The 18,664-nt window shown below is 58.1% G+C and overlaps 3 protein-coding genes across 7 annotated transcripts in view; 1 reads left to right on the top strand and 2 right to left on the bottom strand.

The window, feature by feature from the left end:
• Positions 1-62: 62 nt before the first annotated feature.
• Positions 63-3,708, bottom strand: RPS18 (ribosomal protein S18). Its single transcript, XM_034430872.3, has 6 exons — positions 3,571-3,708; positions 2,464-2,562; positions 1,199-1,285; positions 541-642; positions 297-388; positions 63-168 (listed from the first exon to the last, which is right to left on the bottom strand). The coding sequence occupies exons 1-6, from the start codon at positions 3,700-3,702 to the stop codon at positions 93-95; spliced, it is 588 nt and encodes a 195-aa protein (XP_034286763.2). The 5' UTR covers positions 3,703-3,708; the 3' UTR covers positions 63-92.
• Positions 3,683-14,473, top strand: VPS52 (VPS52 subunit of GARP complex). 5 transcript variants are annotated; one of them, XM_060690158.2, is made up of 20 exons: positions 3,683-4,171; positions 6,778-6,859; positions 7,375-7,427; positions 7,527-7,602; positions 7,714-7,781; positions 8,449-8,624; positions 8,747-8,897; positions 9,950-10,050; positions 10,261-10,393; positions 10,498-10,555; positions 10,726-10,859; positions 11,212-11,367; positions 12,035-12,153; positions 12,268-12,391; positions 12,710-12,805; positions 13,261-13,368; positions 13,464-13,529; positions 13,862-13,973; positions 14,060-14,178; positions 14,256-14,473. In XM_060690158.2, exons 1-20 carry the CDS (start codon positions 4,085-4,087, stop codon positions 14,400-14,402), a joined length of 2,166 nt encoding a protein of 721 aa, XP_060546141.2. In that variant the 5' UTR covers positions 3,683-4,084; the 3' UTR covers positions 14,403-14,473. The 5 variants fall into 5 exon arrangements, with proteins under 5 accessions (XP_060546141.2, XP_087741119.1, XP_087741120.1 ...); XM_087884993.1 differs by having other exon boundaries at positions 3,941-4,171; positions 7,524-7,602; positions 10,261-10,387; positions 10,492-10,555; XM_087884994.1 differs by having other exon boundaries at positions 4,045-4,171; positions 7,524-7,602.
• Positions 14,474-16,221: 1,748 nt separating this feature from the next.
• The window catches only part of COL11A2 (collagen type XI alpha 2 chain), a 41,884-nt gene continuing 39,441 nt past the window's right edge, over positions 16,222-18,664 (bottom strand). The window contains exons 65-67 of the mRNA XM_087884955.1: positions 18,215-18,283; positions 17,330-17,572; positions 16,222-17,067 (exon numbers count right to left, since the gene is read on the bottom strand). Of these exons, the coding sequence (XP_087741081.1) occupies positions 16,921-17,067; positions 17,330-17,572; positions 18,215-18,283 (459 nt within the window). The 3' untranslated portion in view covers positions 16,222-16,920. The remainder of the gene's footprint in view (positions 17,068-17,329; positions 17,573-18,214; positions 18,284-18,664) is intronic.

Raw genomic sequence — 18,664 nt, forward strand, 5'->3', positions numbered from 1 at the left:
CTTGCCAGGTGCCCCACCTCTGCCCCCCCACGCGCCCCAAGGAAGAGACGGCCAGAGACCTGTGAGGAAAACATTTTATTAGCACAAAAGGTTTACTTCTTCTTGGAGACGCCCACCGTTCGGCCACGGCGCCCGGTGGTCTTGGTGTGCTGGCCACGGACACGGAGGCTGGGAAAGAATGGGACCCATGAGGACAACAGATCAGGAAGGGGTCCCTGAGGCCATGCACTCCACCCCCGCTCACTCCAGGAGCCCAGAGTGCGGCTGTTGGGGTCCCCTCTGCCTTCCCCACTCACCCCCAGAAGTGGCGCAGGCCCCGATGGGCCCGGATCTTCTTCAGGCGCTCCAAATCCTCGCGCAACTTGTTGTCCAGCCCGTTGGCCAAGACCTGTCAGAAGGGGGAGGAGGCCTCAGCAAAGGCTCTGCTGCCCACTCAGAGTCCCCTGCCTGGCCTCTGCCCCCAAACATCCCCAAGGCCCTCTGGCTGCCAGTTCCGCCCAGGCCCACCCCCGGGAAAAGGCCCGGCCCCCCGGCTCTCACCTGGCTGTACTTGCCGTCCTTGACGTCCTTCTGCCTGTTGAGGAACCAGTCGGGGATCTTGTACTGCCGGGGGTTCTGCATGATGGTGATGACGCGCTCGACCTGGGGAGTCCGAGAGGTCAGAGGGCCCCCACTGGGCAGGGCACGAGGCCGGTCCAGCCTGGTATTATGGAGCCGAGGGTGGGGAAGGAAGGGCTCCCGCCAGAAGATCAGCTGGACGCCATTTGGGTCCACTGACAACCCCACCCCACAGACACACACACACCCAGCTGGCAATGAGCCCCTGTTCCCCACAGGGGAACAGCCTCCCACGGACACTCCCGGTGCCTTGCGGTACGGCCTGGGCCGGAACAATTTCTGCCTTGGCTTCCAGGGAAGAGACAAGGCCTTGTTTTGGGGCTCCAGACCCCTCCCCTCGTGGGGTGCCAAAAAAAGGGCTGGGGGTAGAATCGTAGAAGGAGCCAAGAGGTCACCTAATCCCTGCATGACCCACCACGCCATTCATGATAGCTATTTTGCCTCCAGAGGGACCGTTGGGGTCCTGGGTTTCCCTGCTCACCAAGAGGCTCTAGCCATTGCAGGGACTCCTCCCCCCACCCCGGCTTCATCCTCCCCCTCCCCGAAATCCAGACCCCCACTGCTCCCCAGCCCTTCTCACCTCATCCTCCGTGAGCTCCCCAGCCCGCTTGGTCAGGTCAATGTCCGCTTTCCGCAACACCACGTGAGCGTAACGCCTGCCCACCCCCTGCGGAGGGAAGCGGGAGACGCTCAGAGGGAGACCCCCGGGGATGCCAGGCAGAACACCCCCCACCCCCACCCCAGGGGCCGTCTGGTCCAGTTGCTTGCGCCTCCGGGACTAGAACGATACTCTCTGCCATCAGCATTCATGTCACCTGGCTTTATGAATTCACACAATTTAGCAAGTCCAGAGAATGCCAAGATGCAAGGGAGGGGGGTGTCATGTTTTCAGATCTGAACAGAACAAAGAGGGGCTTCCACTGCAGCTTTTCTGCCCACCCCCCCAATTCAAAGCCAATACAGCAGAGCCCCAATGGAAGTTGAGCCAATGCACCCAATACGATAAACGTGCTTTTTAACCAATCTGCGTAGCACAGCTCAAAATTCCAGACTCCAGACTTGGCTGCTGACCCGACAAGGGTCTTTGCTCAGGTGGGTGGAACTGGAACAGCCCCCTCAATGAAGGCCCCGGGGGGGGGGTCCAAACCCAAGACCCTCGCTCAGCCCTTGGTGTCAAGGAGGCTGGCCTGGCCGGAGCAGAACCGGTCTCAAGGGAAGCACCGGTCGGGTATTATTAACGTTATTCAATTTCTAAGCTTATGCAATCAAATGCCTTTTCTCAGGCATTAAACCTCCCTAAGGCAGCTCTGTGGGGACCCCGCACATACAGGCAGTCCTCGACTTACAAAAGTTCACTTAGTGACCACTTCAAAGTTACAACAGCACTGAAACAGGTGACTTGGGCAGTTTTTCACACTTACGACTGCTGTGCCATCCCCATGGTCATGTGATCGAAATTCAGACACTTGGCAACTGACTCGTATTTACGACGAGCAAAGGGGAAAGCCAGATCCGCTTAACAACCGTGTTACTAAGTTAAAACATGCAATGATTCAACTTAAGAGTGGCAAGAAAATTCGTAAAAGGAGCTAAACTCACATAGCAAATGTTTCATTTAGCAACAGAAATTTGGGGCTCCTGGACTACCTGTATGTGCTGTTAGGGGCTCCACAGAGACTTTGGCAAGAGCTGCCAGTGCCAGTCAGGGCTCGGCCCAACAAAGGCCTCACCGCTTCTCCACCCTCTCGCCCAGCTCAAGGGAAGGGCCAGCCCGCCCCCCCCCACCCATCATACAGTCGCCCCACCACCCCCACCGGGATGGCTTCCCAGCGCCTTCTCACCCACCTTGATGGCGGTGATGGCGAAGGCGATCTTGCGCCGCCCATCGATGTTGGTGTTGAGGACACGCAGGATGTGCTGGAACTTCTCTGGGATCACGAGAGACTTGTGGGGAGAAGGAAGCGGCTGCGTGAGAAACGGCCTTGCAAGGGGGGGACAAGCCGGGGGGGGGAGGAGCTCTTCTCCTGGGACGCAGCTTGGCTTCCTGGCGCGAGACTCCTGCGCTGTCCCCATTGCAGCGCCCCCCCCCTCCCAGTGAGCTCCGCTGCTCTTCTCCGCAGGCAGCACCAGAGACAAAGGCTGGAGAAGAGGAGGGCACCAGCCGGGCACCGGGAACCAGGTTCAATATTTATTTAGTCCATGGCACCCACAGAGGTCATGCAAACACTGATACACAATGCTAATAAGCTGTATTACAGAAAGTTCTCGACTTACAACAGTTCAATTAGTGACCATCAAAGTTACAATGGCACTGAAACAAGACCGTTTTGCACAATTTCAGATGCTTTGCAACTGGCTCCTATTTACGACGGTGGGGTCTCGCGATCCCCTTTTGCGACCTTCTGACCAGCAAAGTCAAGGGGGAAGTCAGATTCACTTATTACCTGCGTTACTAATTTAAAAACGGCAGTGATTCACTTAACAACTGTGACAAGGTCGTAAAATGGGACAAAACTCAATGTCTCGCTCAACAACAGAAATGATGGGCTCAATTGTGGTCGTAAGTCGAGGAATACATGCATACGTCCAAACCCAGTTACAGGTTTAAATATAAGCGCGCATATAAACTATGTTGGCCATGCAACACACGAGCTAAAGCAAACTAGGATGAAACCATGATAAAACCGCCATGCTGTAGAGCCCCAGAATCGCCAGAGGGCACAGGTCAAAGGTCCGGGGGGGCGACACAGGCCGGACCCCTCCGTCCAGGCTGAAGTTCAAGCGGTCCAGTTCCACCTGGGGAGGGTGAAGCTCTGCCCTGCCCGGGGAGCGACCCATTCCAGCCCCGCGGTCCCCGCAGCAGACCCCCGGCGCCCCCGACCCCGCTCCTGACCCGCCGAGCGCGGCCCCCGCGGCGGATGGCGGTGGATTATGGGCCTCCCCATCACTCACCATGGCTGCGCACCGGCTCCTCTCGCTCTCGACTCGGCCGGAAAAGGAAGCGGCGCAGCGCGAGAGGCCCGACGTCGGTCCCGCCCCACGGAGCCGAAGTGAAACTACCGACACTTCCGGTATGGCGACCATAGAATTAGAAACGAAGGAGCGTCTCTCGCCGCCTTAGACTACTAGGCCACTTGGGCCTACATCATAGAGAGCTAAAATGTAGAGGAGGCTTGAGGCCATATATCGTACAGTCAGAACATCTCTGCGAGCGAGGGATGAAGTGTGCCCGCCCTATTGTGTCCGGAGGGGAAACTAGAAAGGAGAAACAAATGTTCCGACCCGCTTAACACTCAGAAGCGCCTTTTTTATTATTTTTTCCAGACGGAAGGAAGTCTCAGTGACTCCTGCCGTGGAGGCTAACGTCGCCGCAGGGATCCCTGGGAGTCGGAGTCCCTTGGGCCCAGGTTTAGAAGGGACCGGAAGTGCCCTCCCGCAACCCGGAAGTGGTTCAGCCGGTGCGGCGATGGCGTCCGCGGTGGGCTCCGAACCGGAGGAGATGCGGCGGCGCCCGCAGGGACAGTTCGGCCCGGGGGACACGGAGGAGGAGGAGGTGGGCGGCGCTCGGTCTCCCTCCCTCCCTCGGCCTCGCTCCGGGGCCATCCATCCCGGCCACGCCCCCTTTCACCTTTGACCCCTCCACCCCCGGCGGGCAGCACCTGGCGGGTGGGCGCCTGCGACCTTGGGGGGTCCCGGAAGCGACGCACCGGTGGAGTCTCGGCCTGCCTGCGGGACGGGCGGAGATGCTACTCCCGTGCAAGGCCGCTTCCACCCCTCCGGGCCTTCCTGGGGCGCCCCCTCCCTTCCTCGGGGGGGTGAAGACCCCTCCCCCTCCCCCAGGCCCTCCAGACCAAGAGCGGCCCCGCCAGGACCTTCCCACAATGCCCCTCTGCAGGGAGCCTGGTCTGCGCATGGCAGCTGCCCCTGTGCCCCAGCTGCCTGCCAGGGGCGCCCCATAAGGTGAAGGGGCTGCAGGAGGGGCTCTTCCCCCACCCGCCTCTTTGGGGCCCACAGATGGGATGGGGGGGCTTGGCCCGACCCCTCCCCCGCCTGACTGCGGGGGGGGGAGACCCCCTCCCCTCTCTCTCTCCCCCCCCTCTCTCTCTAACACACACACACACACACACACGGGGGCCTTGGCCATGGCGATTCTAGGGTTCTGTATCATGGCGATTTTATCATGCTTTCATCCTGGGGTAAAGCATAAAGTTTAATGCTTGAAACCCCGCTAACATAATTCATACGCGCCCATTGTTTAAATCTGCAATTGGATTTGGACGTATGCAGGTAGTCAGATTAAATTCAGATTCATAGCGTTGGAAGGGATCTTGTAGGTCATCTAGTCCAACCCCCCCCCCACACACACACACACCCAAGCAGGAGACCCTACACCAGGGGTGGGGCAATTGTGGCTCTTTTACAACCTGTGGACTTCAACTCCCAGAATTCCTGAGACAGCCAAGCTGTCTCAGGAATTCTGGGAGTTGAAGTCCACAGGTTGTAAAAGAGCCACAATTGCCCACCCCTGCCCTACACCATTTCTGACAGATGTTAGTCCATCTTGAAAGCCTCAAGTGATGAAGCTCCCACAACTTCCGAAGGCAACTTCTGTTCCACGGGTTTCTTGTTCTCACTGTCGGAAAATTTCTCCTTATTTCCAGGTTGAATCTCTCCTGGTTCAGTTTCCATCCATTATGAAGTGAGTTTTGCTCCATTTTACGACCTTTCTTGTCACAGTTGTTAAGTGAATCACTGCTGTTTTTAAATTAGTGAAACAGGTGATAAGTGGCTTCCCCCATGGACTTTCTGGGTTGGAGGGAATCAAACCCATAAAGGAGAATCTTTGTAGCCCTGGCTGCTTGCTGGGTTTTTTTGCGCAGATGTTTCATTACCCGACTAGAGACCGTCATCAGGGCTAATAAGAAATGGGATTTGCTCCCATTGGTGATTCTTTGGTTGGGCTGTTTACTGTCAGCTTCCATGGCAACTAAGGTGATGAAAAGGCCTGGAGATTAAAACGCACAAAGAACGGCTGCAGGAGTTGGGTATGTCTAGTAGTCTAAGGAAGAGAAGGACCAGGGGTGTCATGATAACAGTATTCCAGTATTTGAGGGGCTGCCCCAAAGAAGAGGGAGTCAAACTATTCTCCAAAGCACCAGAAGGCAGGAAAAGAAGCAAACGGATGGAAACTAATGAAGGAGAGAAGCACCCTGGAATTAAGGAGAAACCTCCTAGCAGTGAGGACAATTAATGAGTTGCCATCAGAGGTTGTGGGGGCTTCATCACTGGAGGTTTTTAAGAAGAGATTGGACAGCCATTTGTCTGAAATGGTCTAGAGTTGTGATGTGGCCCGCGGAGCCGTTGCCCTAGGTCAGCTCCAGCGCTCATGTGCGTGCCAGCCATCTGATTTTCGGATGGCCCTGCCCATGCCGCCCCTCCCCTCCCAGAAGTCTCCATGCGGCCCATTTTGGATTCCAGGTAAGCGCAGCACTTGTGGTGAGACTCTGGGAGGGCAAAAAACGGGCCTACCGGAAGTCTGGAAATGGGCCATTTCCAGCCTCCGGGGGGCCAGGAAGGCTGTTTTCACCCTTCCCCGGCCTCCAGGAAAGCCTCTGGAGCCTGGGGACGACAAAAAACGGGCCTACCGGAAGTCTGGAAACGGGCCATTTCTGGCCTCTGGAGGCTTTAGGGAGGCCTGTTAGGCCCAAAATGGGGCCGGGGGGGTCGTGACCGCATGCGTGGGGGTGTGGGGCAGCGTGGGGGGGTTATGTGCACATACACTGGGGGGCAGAGCACATATGCTTTCGGCACCCAAGGGAAAAAAGGTTCACCATCACTGGTCTAAGGTCTCCAGCCTCAACAGGGGGCTGGACTACAATGTCCCTTCCAGTTCTATTCTATTCTAAAAGTTCCTTGAGGGAGGGGTAAAAGCACAAGAGAGCACTCTCCTTCTGGCCCTCTGCACTACGTGGCCCATCCTTCCCTGCTGAATGGAACATTCTTTGCAAGCCCTCTGGAGCAGCCCCTGCCCTTAAACCCGCTGGAAGCAGGGTCGGGGGTGGGGTGCAAGGCCCTTTGTATCAGCACAGGGCTGCCTTGCTTGACCTCCCCCCCAAAAAAATCAGGGGCATAAAGGGGGCCTTTGCTGTGTCCCTCCAGGGCCAGAGCGATGAGGCGCTGCCCCTCAACCTGGGAGAGCTGGACCTGACCTCCGAAGAGTTCATCCTGGACGAAGTGGACAGTAAGCTGGGCATAATTTTTTTTGGGGGGGGGTCCTCTCCCACCCCACCCCTGCAGCCTCTCTACAGCTAGGACTGAGGTGGTTGGAGACCCCTGCAGCCTAGAGACACTTTCAGAGAGGGTGGAAACTCAGGTGTCCAGGAGAAGCCACAATGACGTTGCATCCATCGCGGTGTCTTTGTCATCGCGCGCACGCCCACACATACAGACATACACACACTGCAGGAAAGACACACAGAAAGTTTCTAGTCCCACTTCTCCCAGAAAGGTTCTGCTGTTGGAAAGAGCCGTTCCCAATCTCCCAGTACGAGCTGCTGTGTCTCAACAGCCCCCCACCTCCCTCCTTCCAGCTTGGCAAAAGGACGTTCTTCCTGGTGCAGCTGAGGAAGTGGGGGGGAGGGGGCTCTAGTCCTGGGGCAGCACCTGAGGGGGGGGGTCAGGTCACCTGGGGAGGGGGCCAAAGTCTGTTTGCTGCAGGCCTTACTTCCCTTCCCCCCCCCCCCCACTCTCTTTCAGTTCACATCCAAGCCAACCTGGAGGACGCTCTGGTGCAGGAGGCCCTGAAGACGGTGGGAAAAAATGGAAGCTGGGGCTGGGGGTGAGGGGAGCTATGGCCTTGAGGGGAGGGGCTCCCTTCATCACTCCCCTCTCTCTCTCTGCCTTAGCAGGGGGTGGATCTCCGCCAGTACTCCAAGCAGGTGGAACAGGAGCTGCAGCAGATCGAAAACGCCTCCATCAAGGACTGTATCCTCCGCCTGCTCAGGGGAGGCTGAATCCTGGGGGCTTCCTGAAACCCCCCCTACCTCACCCCTTCAACCCACTGTTGTCCTTAGCAGCCCCCCACCCCCACCCCAGATATTAAGGAGAGCAAGAACATTGCCTCCCTGCACACCCAGATCACGGCCTGTGATGCCGTCCTGGAGGTGAGCTCTGGACCTCGCTGCCTTTCTCCTCCCCTCGGGGGACTTCACCCTTCTCCTCTTTGGAGGGAGGGCCTGGGCTTCCCTGGAGGGAAGGAGGATGGGAGGGAAAGATTGAGCCATTAGAGGGTCAGTGCACTAACTCAGGGCTTCCCAAAGTCATTGGCTACGGTTATATAAGGTGAAGGTGCCTTGACTCACGGGCGTCCTTCACACAACACGCCAACCCAGTGTAACCGAGTCTGTCCTAATAAAGGAGAATATTTGTACGGCCCAGGGTAGACATGAGGGGCCTTTGGTGCTCTCTGGGCACTGATGATGTTGCCTCCCCCAGGGACCCCTCACGTCTCTCCTGTTGTGTGAACAAAGTCCCCACGTAGCCTGGCCGAATTGGGATTCCGAGGCCAGACTCCCCCTTGTGGGGCTTCTCCCAGGTGTCCTGAGGGAGTAAGGGGTGGGGGGTGGGGGCGTCTGGGTGGGTGCCTCCTTTTCCTTTTGGTAGAAGTTAGGGAGGCTGATCTGAAGGGGCTCCTGTGTGCAGATCTGGACCCGTTTCCTACACCCCAGAATGCTTGTCCTTGGAGGGAGGATACGATGGATTTGTCCTGCTTATTTCCTTCCCCCCCTCCTCCCCCGATACTGAGGGTGGTCCCTTCCTTCCTCCCGCCAGCGCATGGAGGCCATGCTGAGCTCCTTCCAGTCCGACCTGAGCAGCATCAGCTGTGAGATCCAGACGCTGCAGGAGCAGTCGGTCGCCATGAACGTCCGGCTGCGCAACCGCCAGGCCGTCCGCGGGCGCCTCTCCCAGCTGGTGGATGAGCTGGTGGTGCCCAACGTCATGATCAGGTCCGGCAGGGCCGAGGGGCCCATCCCCCTAGGAGGGGGAGAAGACCTGGCAGAGGAAAGAGCGTGGGGGTCCGGAGGGGGAGGGGAGAGGACGCCCCGTTGATGCCCCTTCCCGTCCCCAGCACCATCCTGGAGACGCCGGTGACCGAGCAGGCCTTCCTGGAGCAGCTGCACGAGCTGAACAACAAGATCAATGCCGTCAAAGAGCAGGCCTTCCGAGAGACCATGGCCTGCACGGACGTGGCCGACATCCTGGACAAGCTGAAGGCCAAGGTGAGAAGCCGAGATCCTGGCCGGGGCCCCGAGGGAACTAAGGGCCGGAGCAGCAGGGCTCAGATGCTGGATTCCCCACCCACCACCCCCTTCGGTAGCACCACAGAGCGAGGGGCCCTTCAGCTGTGCAGGTGTCACTCCTGCAAAATAGTAATAGCAGTATTTATTTATTAATTTTATTTCTATACCGCCCTTCTCCCGAAGGACTCAGGGCGGTGTACAGCCTAATTAAAAGCACAAAGACAGACAGTATTTAAAATTGATTAAAATTATTAAATAGTAGGCCTAATTTATAAAACCCCGAATTTAAAAACCCAATTTAAAATCATTATATTGATAGCCCAGCCTGGTGGAACAACATGGTTTTGAGGGCACAGCGAAATACACGGAGGTCAGAGATTTTGCGAATTTCTGTAGCCCTTATCCCGCTTATATCCGCTTCTCTAAGCGGTTGACAGAGTCAGCCTCCGGCCCCCAACAATCTGGGTCCTCCTTTTACCCACCTTGGAAGGCTGCGTCTACCTTGAGCCTGGTGAGATTCGAACTGCCAAGTTGCAGGCAGCCGGCAGGGAGCAGAAGTAGCCAGTCAGAGCTGAAGAAGCTTCTTGGATGAGAAGCAAAACGTCTTCCAAAAAAAACAAACAAGAGAGTCCAGTTGCCTCCAGAAAAAGCACCTTTGGGACAACCGTGACCTGGAGGACTGAGAATCTCCAGAGACCTGCATGTCTGAATGCCCTTCCCCTTCCTTTCCTCTGCCTTTGTGAGGACTAGGGAAGGTCACGTTTGAGGGGCTTTCTCACGTTACCCATTCCGGCCCAGACTCCGGTTTCTTTTCTCTGCTGTCTCAGTTGCGGTTCTTCCTTCTGTCCCTCGCGATTGTCCTGTCTGCCCAATAGTCCCACTGATGTGTCCAGGCATCACTGTTCAGCCCTTGGCTGCAGAGCTCTGGCTGCAGCATTGCCAGGGGAGTGAGGGTGGGGTCAGACCTGGGGGTGCTGGTGCCCAGCTTTTGGCTAGAGGTGCCACACGGGTGGTTCTCCCTCCTCAACCAGGCGGTGGCCAAGATCCGAGAGTTCATCCTGCAGAAAGTCTACTCCTTCCGCAAACCCATGACCAACTACCAGATCCCCCAGAATGCCCTGCTCAAGTACAGGTAGGAGGTTGGTCCCGGCGGCTGCAACGTCTCCCAGCATTCCCTGGGGCTCCTGGGGAGCGGTCTGGGGCTTCCCAGAATGCTTTGGGCGCGATCCCAGCCCACTTGACCAAGGGGCACCTGCTCAGTTTAGGGACAGTAAATTGGGACCCCCTCCCCTTCTTTTATGGGGTAGGGGATGAGTGAAGTTCCTCCTCTTTTGGGGCGCAGGTTTTTCTACCAGTTCCTGCTGGGCCACGAGAGGGTCATCGCCAAGGAGGTGCGGGATGAGTACGTGGACACCATGAGCAAGATCTACCTCAGCTACTTCAAGTCCTACACCAACCGCCTGATGAAGCTCCAGGTGAGCTCCCGGGGCAGGGGGCAGAGGGTCTCCCCTCCCCCGGACTCGGCCCCCTCTCCCTCCGTGCCAAGCTGGGCCCCGTTTTCTGTCTCCTGAACCTACAGTACGAGGAGGTGGCTGAGAAGGACGACCTGATGGGGGTGGAAGACACCGGCAAGAAGGATATCCTTCCCGAGGGGGCCGGACCGGCACGTGAGGGGGGTTTGCAGGCAGCTTGGCTGTGTCTCCCCCACCCCTCGTGTTTGGGGCCAGGGGAGGGGGAGGAAGGATCCTGGCGTGGACGGGGTGGCCCCTTTTGCCACAGGGTGGCCCTTGACTGCGGCTGCCTACACGCTTCTTCTCCAAGCCGTCCCTCCGCAGCCGGAACACCATCTTCACCCTGGGGAACCGGGGGAACGTCATCAGCAGCGCCGAGCTGGAAGGACCCATCATCGTCCCCCACTCGGCGCAGAAGAGTGACGTCCGAGTAAGTCCGGCCCCGCCCCTCCTATTCAGGCTGCATTTCTATGTCCTTCGGGCGCCTTTTGGTTTATGTAGCTTCATGTCATGGGGGGGGGGGGGAGCCTCCAGGTCGGCAGGTTTTTGGCCCATAAGCAGAGCCTGGCCGGGAATGAGGGTAATTGTAGTCCAGAGCATGGGACTGCTGGCAGGTCGTTCCATTTGGGGTTTGCTTGCTTTTCCCGTCCGATGGAAAGTCTTGGGAAGAAATGGGTTTTTGTGGAGGAGGGAGGTGGTGGAGCCGGGGTGGGCTGGGGGTCCCGAGGGCCCTGCCCCTTCGGCCCTGCCAGCATTGCCTTCCCCCCCCCTCCTCTGCGCAGTATCCCTTTGAGTCCCTCTTCCGGAGCCAGCACTACGCCCTGCTGGACAACAGCTGCCGGGAATACCTCTTCCTCTGCGACTTCTTCCTGGTGGCCGGGACCCCCGCCCTGGACCTCTTCAACGCCATCATGGGCAAGACCCTCACCATGTTCCTCGTGAGCATCTGCAGCCATGTCCGATGGGGGGGGGGCTAGACCAGGAGGGCTCCCTCCCTTGGGGGGAGTCAAAGCTCCTTACTAAAATTTGATGAAAGGAAGGACTAGGGGGGACGTGATAACAGTACCCCAGTCTTTGAGGGGCTGCCGCAAAGAGGAGGGGTCAACTTATTCTCCAAAGCACCTGAAGGCAGGACAAGGAGCGATGGGTGGAAACTAATCCAGAAGAGAAGCAACCTGGAATTAAGGAGAAACTTCCTAACAGTGAGAACTTAACCAGTGGAACAGCTTGCCACCAGAAGTTGTGGGTGCTTCATCACTGGAGGTTTCTTAAGGAGAGGCTGGACAGCCCCTTGTTTGGAATGGCCTAGGGCTTCCTGCTTGAGCAGGGGGTTGGACTAAAAGACCTCTGAGGTCCCTTCCGACTCTGCTTTTCTGTTGTTCTTCCTCGATTTTGTCGGCAAGGAACTCAAAATAATCGAAATTTCAGGCATAACTTGGAGGCACCCATTATCCGTGTCTTTCCGGATCCTTCTGGCCCTGGGGCCTTCACGGGACCTTCACGCCTGGCTCCAGTGGGGCCCCGCAGTCCTAGAACCCTTTGGGAGGGGTGGGGCCCGAGAGGTGGGGGGCCCCTCCCATGCATCTTTCCTCCCTCCCCCCGCAGAAGCACATGGATGCCTACGTGAGCGACTGCTACGACAGCATCGCCGTCTTTCTCTGCATCCACATCGTCCTTCGCTTCAAGACCCTGGTGGCCAAGCGCAACGTCCCGGCCATCGACAAGTGAGCCCCCTCTTTCCCTCCCCAAGGCTCTCCCTCGGCCAGCCAGGGCTGGTGGGGGTCAGGTGGGGGTCTTCTGTCTGGGTGATGCTCCCCCCTCACACGCACCCCTTCCAGATACTGGGACACGTTGCTGGAGCTGCTCTGGCCGCGATTTGAGTACATCCTGGAGCTGAACATCCACAGCATCCAGAGCACGGACCCCCAGAAGCTGGGCTTCCTCGACACGCGGCCCCACTACGTATGTGTGCGCGGGGGCGGCACTCCCCCTCGGGAAGGGAGGGCTGAATGCCCCCCATTCTTGGTGGGGAGGGCAGAATGTGCGCAGTGGACTTATCACCAAACAGCCCCCAAGTTGCTGGAGATGGGGTGGGGGGAGCTGGCGGTGGATTGGAGCAGAGCTGGGGAGGGGCCGGCAGGGATGCCAGGACACTTGCCTGCCTGTGGTCCGGGCAGGAAGGAGGGAGTTTCCGTGGTTGTGTCTGGGGAGCCCAGAGGCCCCTAATCCCACTTCTCCGCTCTCCTGAACTCCCATTCCCCCCCCCCACTCCACCCACAGATCACCCGGCGGTACGCAGAGTTCTCCTCGGCCATCGTCAGCATCAACCAGACTTTCCCTCATGAGCGAACTTTGGCCCTGTTGGGGCAGCTCCAGGTGGGCTTTTCTTCGGGACAGGAGAGACCCTCCTTGCAAGGGGAGCAGCCCGTCAGTGCTGCTGAAGACCCTTCCCCTCCCCAAATAGGTGCCTCCAGGGGACCTTTCCTCTCCCTGGCTCTTTGCATGGGGCATTGCCCACAGGGTAGCAAACGTTTCTGGACTGTCTGGTTTCCTGGTTCTCTGCATGCCAGATGCAGCCAGGGACTGAAGGGTGGGGGGGTGTCTTCTGGGAGGGGGAGGGGGAGGGGCTGGGCCTCCATCCTGCCTCTCCTTGGCCCGTCTGGCTAACCTCTGGCCTCAGCCTGCCCATTGGGTGTAGGGTGGCATCTTGCACCTCCTAGAATTGGGGGGAGGGGTGTTCTTGCATTTCCTAATATTGGTGGGGCTGGTCCAGAGGTGGGGGTGGGCCTTCTTCTCATGCTCCCTGCTTCTCCCACCCTCCCAACCCCCAGACCGAAGTGGAGAACTTTGTCCTGCGTGTGGCGGCTGAATTCTCCTCTCGCACAGAACAGCTCATCTTCCTCATCAACAACTACGACATGATGCTGGGTGTCTTGATGGTATGCAGGCTGCCGAGGGGGGTGCCCAGCGAGGAGGGAGGGTTAGAAGGGCAAAGCCTCCCCCCCCTCATGTCTGCCCCCTTTGCCCTCCCCAGGAGCGAGCGGTGGAGGAGAGCAAAGAGGTGGATGGGTTCCAGCAGCTGCTGAATGCCCGAACACAGGTGGGTCGGGGGGAGCAGGTGTTGCAGCTTCCATTCTCAGGAGGCCCCCTCCCCATCTCCAAGAAGCCGGGGGGGGGGGTCTCCAGCCACATCTCAGGGGTGAGGGTCCTACCTTTCCCTCCCCTGGGGTAACGGGGGAGAGGTGTTTGGGGTACACACCAGGCGCTGACGCAGAGCTGGCTCAGATGCAGGACTGATACGTTCTCCCTGTGTAGAGTCAGGAAGTTGAGGTATTCAGTGGGTAGAGTGTGGGGCGCCCCATGCCCTGAGGTGAGCCTTGGGGAGGGGGTCCCTCTGTCTCAACTGAGCTCACCCTCCCCCTTCCCTGGCAGGAGTTCATCGAGGAGCTCCTGGCCCCGGGGTTCGGGGGCATGATTGCCTTCGTGAAGGAGGTGGAGGGGCTGGCCGAACGGGGCCAGCTGGAGCGCCTGCGAGGAGAGGAAGGTGAGTGGGGGGCACAGACTCCAGGGGGGTGAGGAGCAGGAGGAGGGGGTCCTGGTGCCGCTCACTCCCCCCTCCTTGCCCCACAGCCCGAGTGACGCAGCTGGTGCGCGGCTTCGCCGCAACCTGGAAGGCCTCGGTGGAGACCCTCAGCCAGGACGTGATGCGCTCCTTCACCAACTTCAAGAACGGGACCACCATCATTCAGGTGGGGCCAGGGAGGAGGCAGGGCCCGGGGAAGAGGCGGGGCCGAGCTCCTCCTCACTGCCTCACCTTCACCTGCAGGGGGCGCTGACACAGCTGATCCAGTACTACCACCGCTTCCACAAGGTCCTGGCACTGCCCCCCCTCAAGTCGCTGCCCGTCCGCTCGGAGCTGATCAACATCCACCACCTGATGGTCGAGGTGAAGAAGCACCGGCCCAACTTCTGAGGGCAGAGCCCTCCCCCCCCCAGGCCCCCTTCCCCTTGTACAGTCCTGTGAATAAACTCTCTTCTGACTCAGGCGGCCTCCCTGGAATCCAGTGGGGAGTGGGGGGCAACGGAATTGGGGGCCAGACTCACCCACACTCCCCACCCACCCCCCCTACCATCCCCACGGGAGCAGCTTGCTGGTGGCTGCTCTTGTTCAGGGTTGGTGAGTGTGTGTCACATGAGCTGGAGCACAGAGTCCTCAGATTGAGCCCAAAATCTCCATTGCTAAGTGAGACAGAGTTCTGCCCCATTTTACAACTTTTCTTGCCACGTTTGTTAAGTGAATCACTGCTTATTAAATTAGTAACACGGTCGTAAACTGAATCTGGTTTTCCCATTAACGTTGCTTGTCAAAAGATCGCAAAAGGGGATCACGTGATCCCAGGACTCTCCGTCCGTCATAGATATAGTCACCCAGTGGCTGAATTTCGATGGCCTGGTCATGGGGATGCTGTAACAGTTGTGTGAAAAACGGTCGTGTCCCTTTTTTTCAGTGCCGTCGTAACTTTGAACAGTCACTAAATGATATGCTGTTACGTTGAGGACTGCCTGCCCTTCTCTAAAGAAGGAAACAGGTGTGTCTCTGTGCAGCGACTGACAAAATTCTCCCAGGTTAACATTCCGCGGATTGGTGATGTCACAATTCTTTGGGTGCCAGATGCAGGCAGTCTGCAGTGTACAATCACAATTGGGACTGGCAAATTCAGCCTCAGGCCACCCAGTCATTAAGTGAGGTGTCACATGTGACCGCATCCAATTTTACGACCATGTTTAGCCGTGGTTTAAGCGAGGTGTCGGCAGCTGCCGTTTGCCGTCTTTCCCGCTGGCTTCGCCGTTGTCGGAAGGCTGCCAGTGGCGATCACGAGACACAGTGGTCACAAATGCCAAGCTAAGCGCCCGGATTGCGATCGCACGACTGCGACGAGGATGCTGCCATGGTCGTAAGTGTGAGGACTGGTTGTAAGTCACGCTTTTCCGCACTGTCACAACGTAGTCACTAAACGAGCAGCCATAAGTTAATGACCAACTGTATTCCATTCTTATCCAGAGAGGTTTTGAGAAGATCCTCAATACAAGATGTAAGTTTGTGGAACTCCCCACCACAAGATGCGATGATGATGGCGGCCTCCTTTCGATGGCTTTGGCCCCTCCTTCCCTTCTCCCACATCAGCTGTGGTTCCGCAGTCACACAACTCGAAAGCAGAAAAAGTGCTTCTGAAACAGGATGCAGCCCCTCTCTCAGGAATGTAGTGCGTTCCAAAACGGGGGTGTCCAACCTTGGCCCCTTTAAGACTTGTGGACTTCAACTCCCAGAATTCCCCAGCCAGCTATGCTGGCTGGGGAATTCTGGGAATTGAAGTCCACAAGTCTTAAAGTGGCTATGGTTGGGCACCTCTGATGGTGGGACTGATCTGGGCAGGTGGGGAGGCATCATTGGCAGGAACCATTGGTCCACAACCCATAAGTGGGGAGGGCCGCACCTGGCATTGAGGGACCTTCCCTTTAAAGCAGGGAAAGAGGAAGTGGGACCCCCCCACAAATCAGCAAAATATAGGGTGATCTGTCCAACATTCCTTATGTCAGCTCTTTCCAACCCAATCATTGGTTGGTTGGACATTCAGCCGACCAATAGAAAATTCAATATATTTCTTTAAATTTCCTGCACGCAAAAGTGGGATCTCAAACTCACGGAACTTCCCCCCTCCCCCAACACACACACACCCATTTTCAAGATTACAAATTTGCAGCAAGGAAAAAAAGGTTCTTTTTAATATTGATTCCATTAAATAATATAATTAATTTATTATTATTTTTTCTGTATAAAAAACAAAATAAAATATATGGGTTCCTCTTTCTTCTTTGGACTTTTTTCTTCTTGCCAATTACTTTTGTGCGGGATAAAGGATGGGGGGAGGGGTGGACGGGGGTGGGGAGGGAGAGGAAGAAGAGAGAAATGGCTGGGGGGGGCTTTCCTTGGACGATGTGGAAGCCCACCCCATTTCCAAGCCTGCCACCCAATTCAAGGGGAGGGGGGCAAGGCTGAAGTTGCCCTCCGTGGGGCTGGAAAGGGCTGAAGTAGGTGGGGCTCAGGTGGGGTTTAGTGGGGGGGTGTCCATTGCTGACTAAGGACTCTGCTATTTGCGGGGGGGGTCTCCATCAGCATGGATGGAAGGAACCACTGAAGCAGGATGAGGTCCATCTGGGGAGGGGGGTCAGAGCCTTGTGGGGGATTTGGCAGGGAGGGGGGGTTCAGTAGCATTGGGGAGGGGTGCAGAGAGGAGAGAATTTGGAGGGAGAACATTCCCATGACTGGTGAATCCTCAGGAGGGGGGTGTCTCTGCGCCCCATCGATCTCCCAGTTGCTGGGCCTCTGGCTGATCCTCCCCCCAACCCCGCCCCACCCATGCTCTCGGTTGTTTGGTGGGCACCAGGAAGGTGGTCGTCCTCCTCCTGCCGGCTGCGCTGGGGTCTCTGCTCTAGCCAAGGAAGCAGGCGGCCCCCACCTCAAAGCCGAAGCGCTGCCCGGGCTCCCCAAAGTCCGTCAGGTGCACGTCCAGCAAAGGCAGGTGCTCCACTTGGGGGGTGTTGACCTCCAGGAGTGTCTCGCCGGATGCTTTCCGTGCCTGGGGAGGGAAGAGAAGGGTCACCGCTGGAGGCGGGTCACTGCCCCCCTCCCCAAAGGAAAGCCAGGAGCCCTGCTTTCCACCAGCCGTCCACCGGTCAGGAAGGTGGGAACGTCGTATCACCAGCACCCGATAGTGGGAGAAACCCCCAGAATCCATCCAGGTGAGGAGGGAAGGGGCAAGGCCTTCCGTCCTGCCCTCTCTGAGTAGGGAGTCCTGTCCTCCGCCCTCCCTTGCGGTTGTTCCCCTCCCGGGTGCTCACCGCACAGCCGTCCACCAGGGCCTTGACGTAGGGGCTGTTGTCGTAGCTCAGGTCGTCCTCGTTGGCGCCCCGGAAACGCAGGGCCTGCTGGTAACCCTCCAAGGCGGGGGACCCCGACCTGTGCCAGGCGAGCGAGTGCTGGCAGTGGTAGGTGAAGTTCTGGCGGGCAGAGGTGCTCAGCAGGCGCAGGAAGGAGAGCTGCACCACGCCCAGCGGGCGGCCATCCGCGTCCACGTAGGAGAACTGGGGAGGCACCGGGGAGGAGGGGGAGGTGAGGATCTTGGGGGTGGGGTGACTGCTCTCCCAAGCGGGAGGGTGGGCTAGATGGCCTTCAGGGGTTTCTGTCACTCCTCCACCTCACTGCACAGATCCCTTTGCACAGCCCTGGGGAACCACGTTGACTGTGTTGGTGTCCCTATCCAGCATCAAGCAAGGGTTGCGTTCACACAACTCATCAAGTTCCAAGAAAAATGAAGTCAATTGCTCCCAACACACACACACACACACACCCAGAGTCACCCCGCCCAGGCTTGGCAAGTTTCACCAAAGTCACTCCAGGTCCTTCGGAATGCAATTTGGGGTGTTGCGTGAATGCAGCACAAGGACTGAGCCGCTGAGTGGCCACCATGGTTGGCAGTGTGTTACGGAAGGAGGATTTCCCGGTGGAAGCCCCTGTTCCTCGCCTCCCCCCAGAGGCCCCCCCCCAAGGAAGAGGTCTCCCCATCACAAGCTTTGCGGTCAGGCACCCCTCCAGCCCAGGAATCCTGGGATCGGCACCCTCTTTGCTGCGTGTCTTTCCAACACCCTCCAGGAGGAGAGATTCAGGCGAGAGACCGAGGGGGAGGACCCATTGCAGCCACCCCGCCCTCCAGCCAGGGGACTCACCCGACGGCCCTTCTGGAAGTGGCTGAACCACCTTGGGGGCGTCTCCTCCTCCCACGCAGCCATTGGCACCTGCAAACGGAGAGGGGGCTCAGGAAATTGGGGGTCTTTCTTGAGCCAGGAGGGGCCGAAGCAAGTGCTTTCTGACCCGGAGAGAGAGGGGGGCACCCAAGAGCAGCGGGGCCTTGTTCTGGCTGGCCCCAAAGGCAAATTCTGCCCCTTGGCTTTCTAAAGGGGTCCACACACACACACACCCGAGGGCTTGATCCATGGGGCTGAGACCCACAGCCACTCTGCCCCATTCAAAGGCGGCCTGGTCTTCACAGGGCCAGGCCTGGTTAGTACCTGGATGGGAGACCAAGAGGCAACCACAGAACTGCAGCCTCGGCCGGAAGATGCTTGTGCAAAACCCTTCACCCTGAAACGCAGCCTCTGCCCCCTGCCCGGACAGGC

Source organism: Pantherophis guttatus, chromosome 2 (assembly GCF_059756535.1).
Source record: "Pantherophis guttatus breed Tessera chromosome 2, ASM5975653v1, whole genome shotgun sequence".
NCBI lineage: Eukaryota > Metazoa > Chordata > Lepidosauria > Squamata > Colubridae > Pantherophis > Pantherophis guttatus.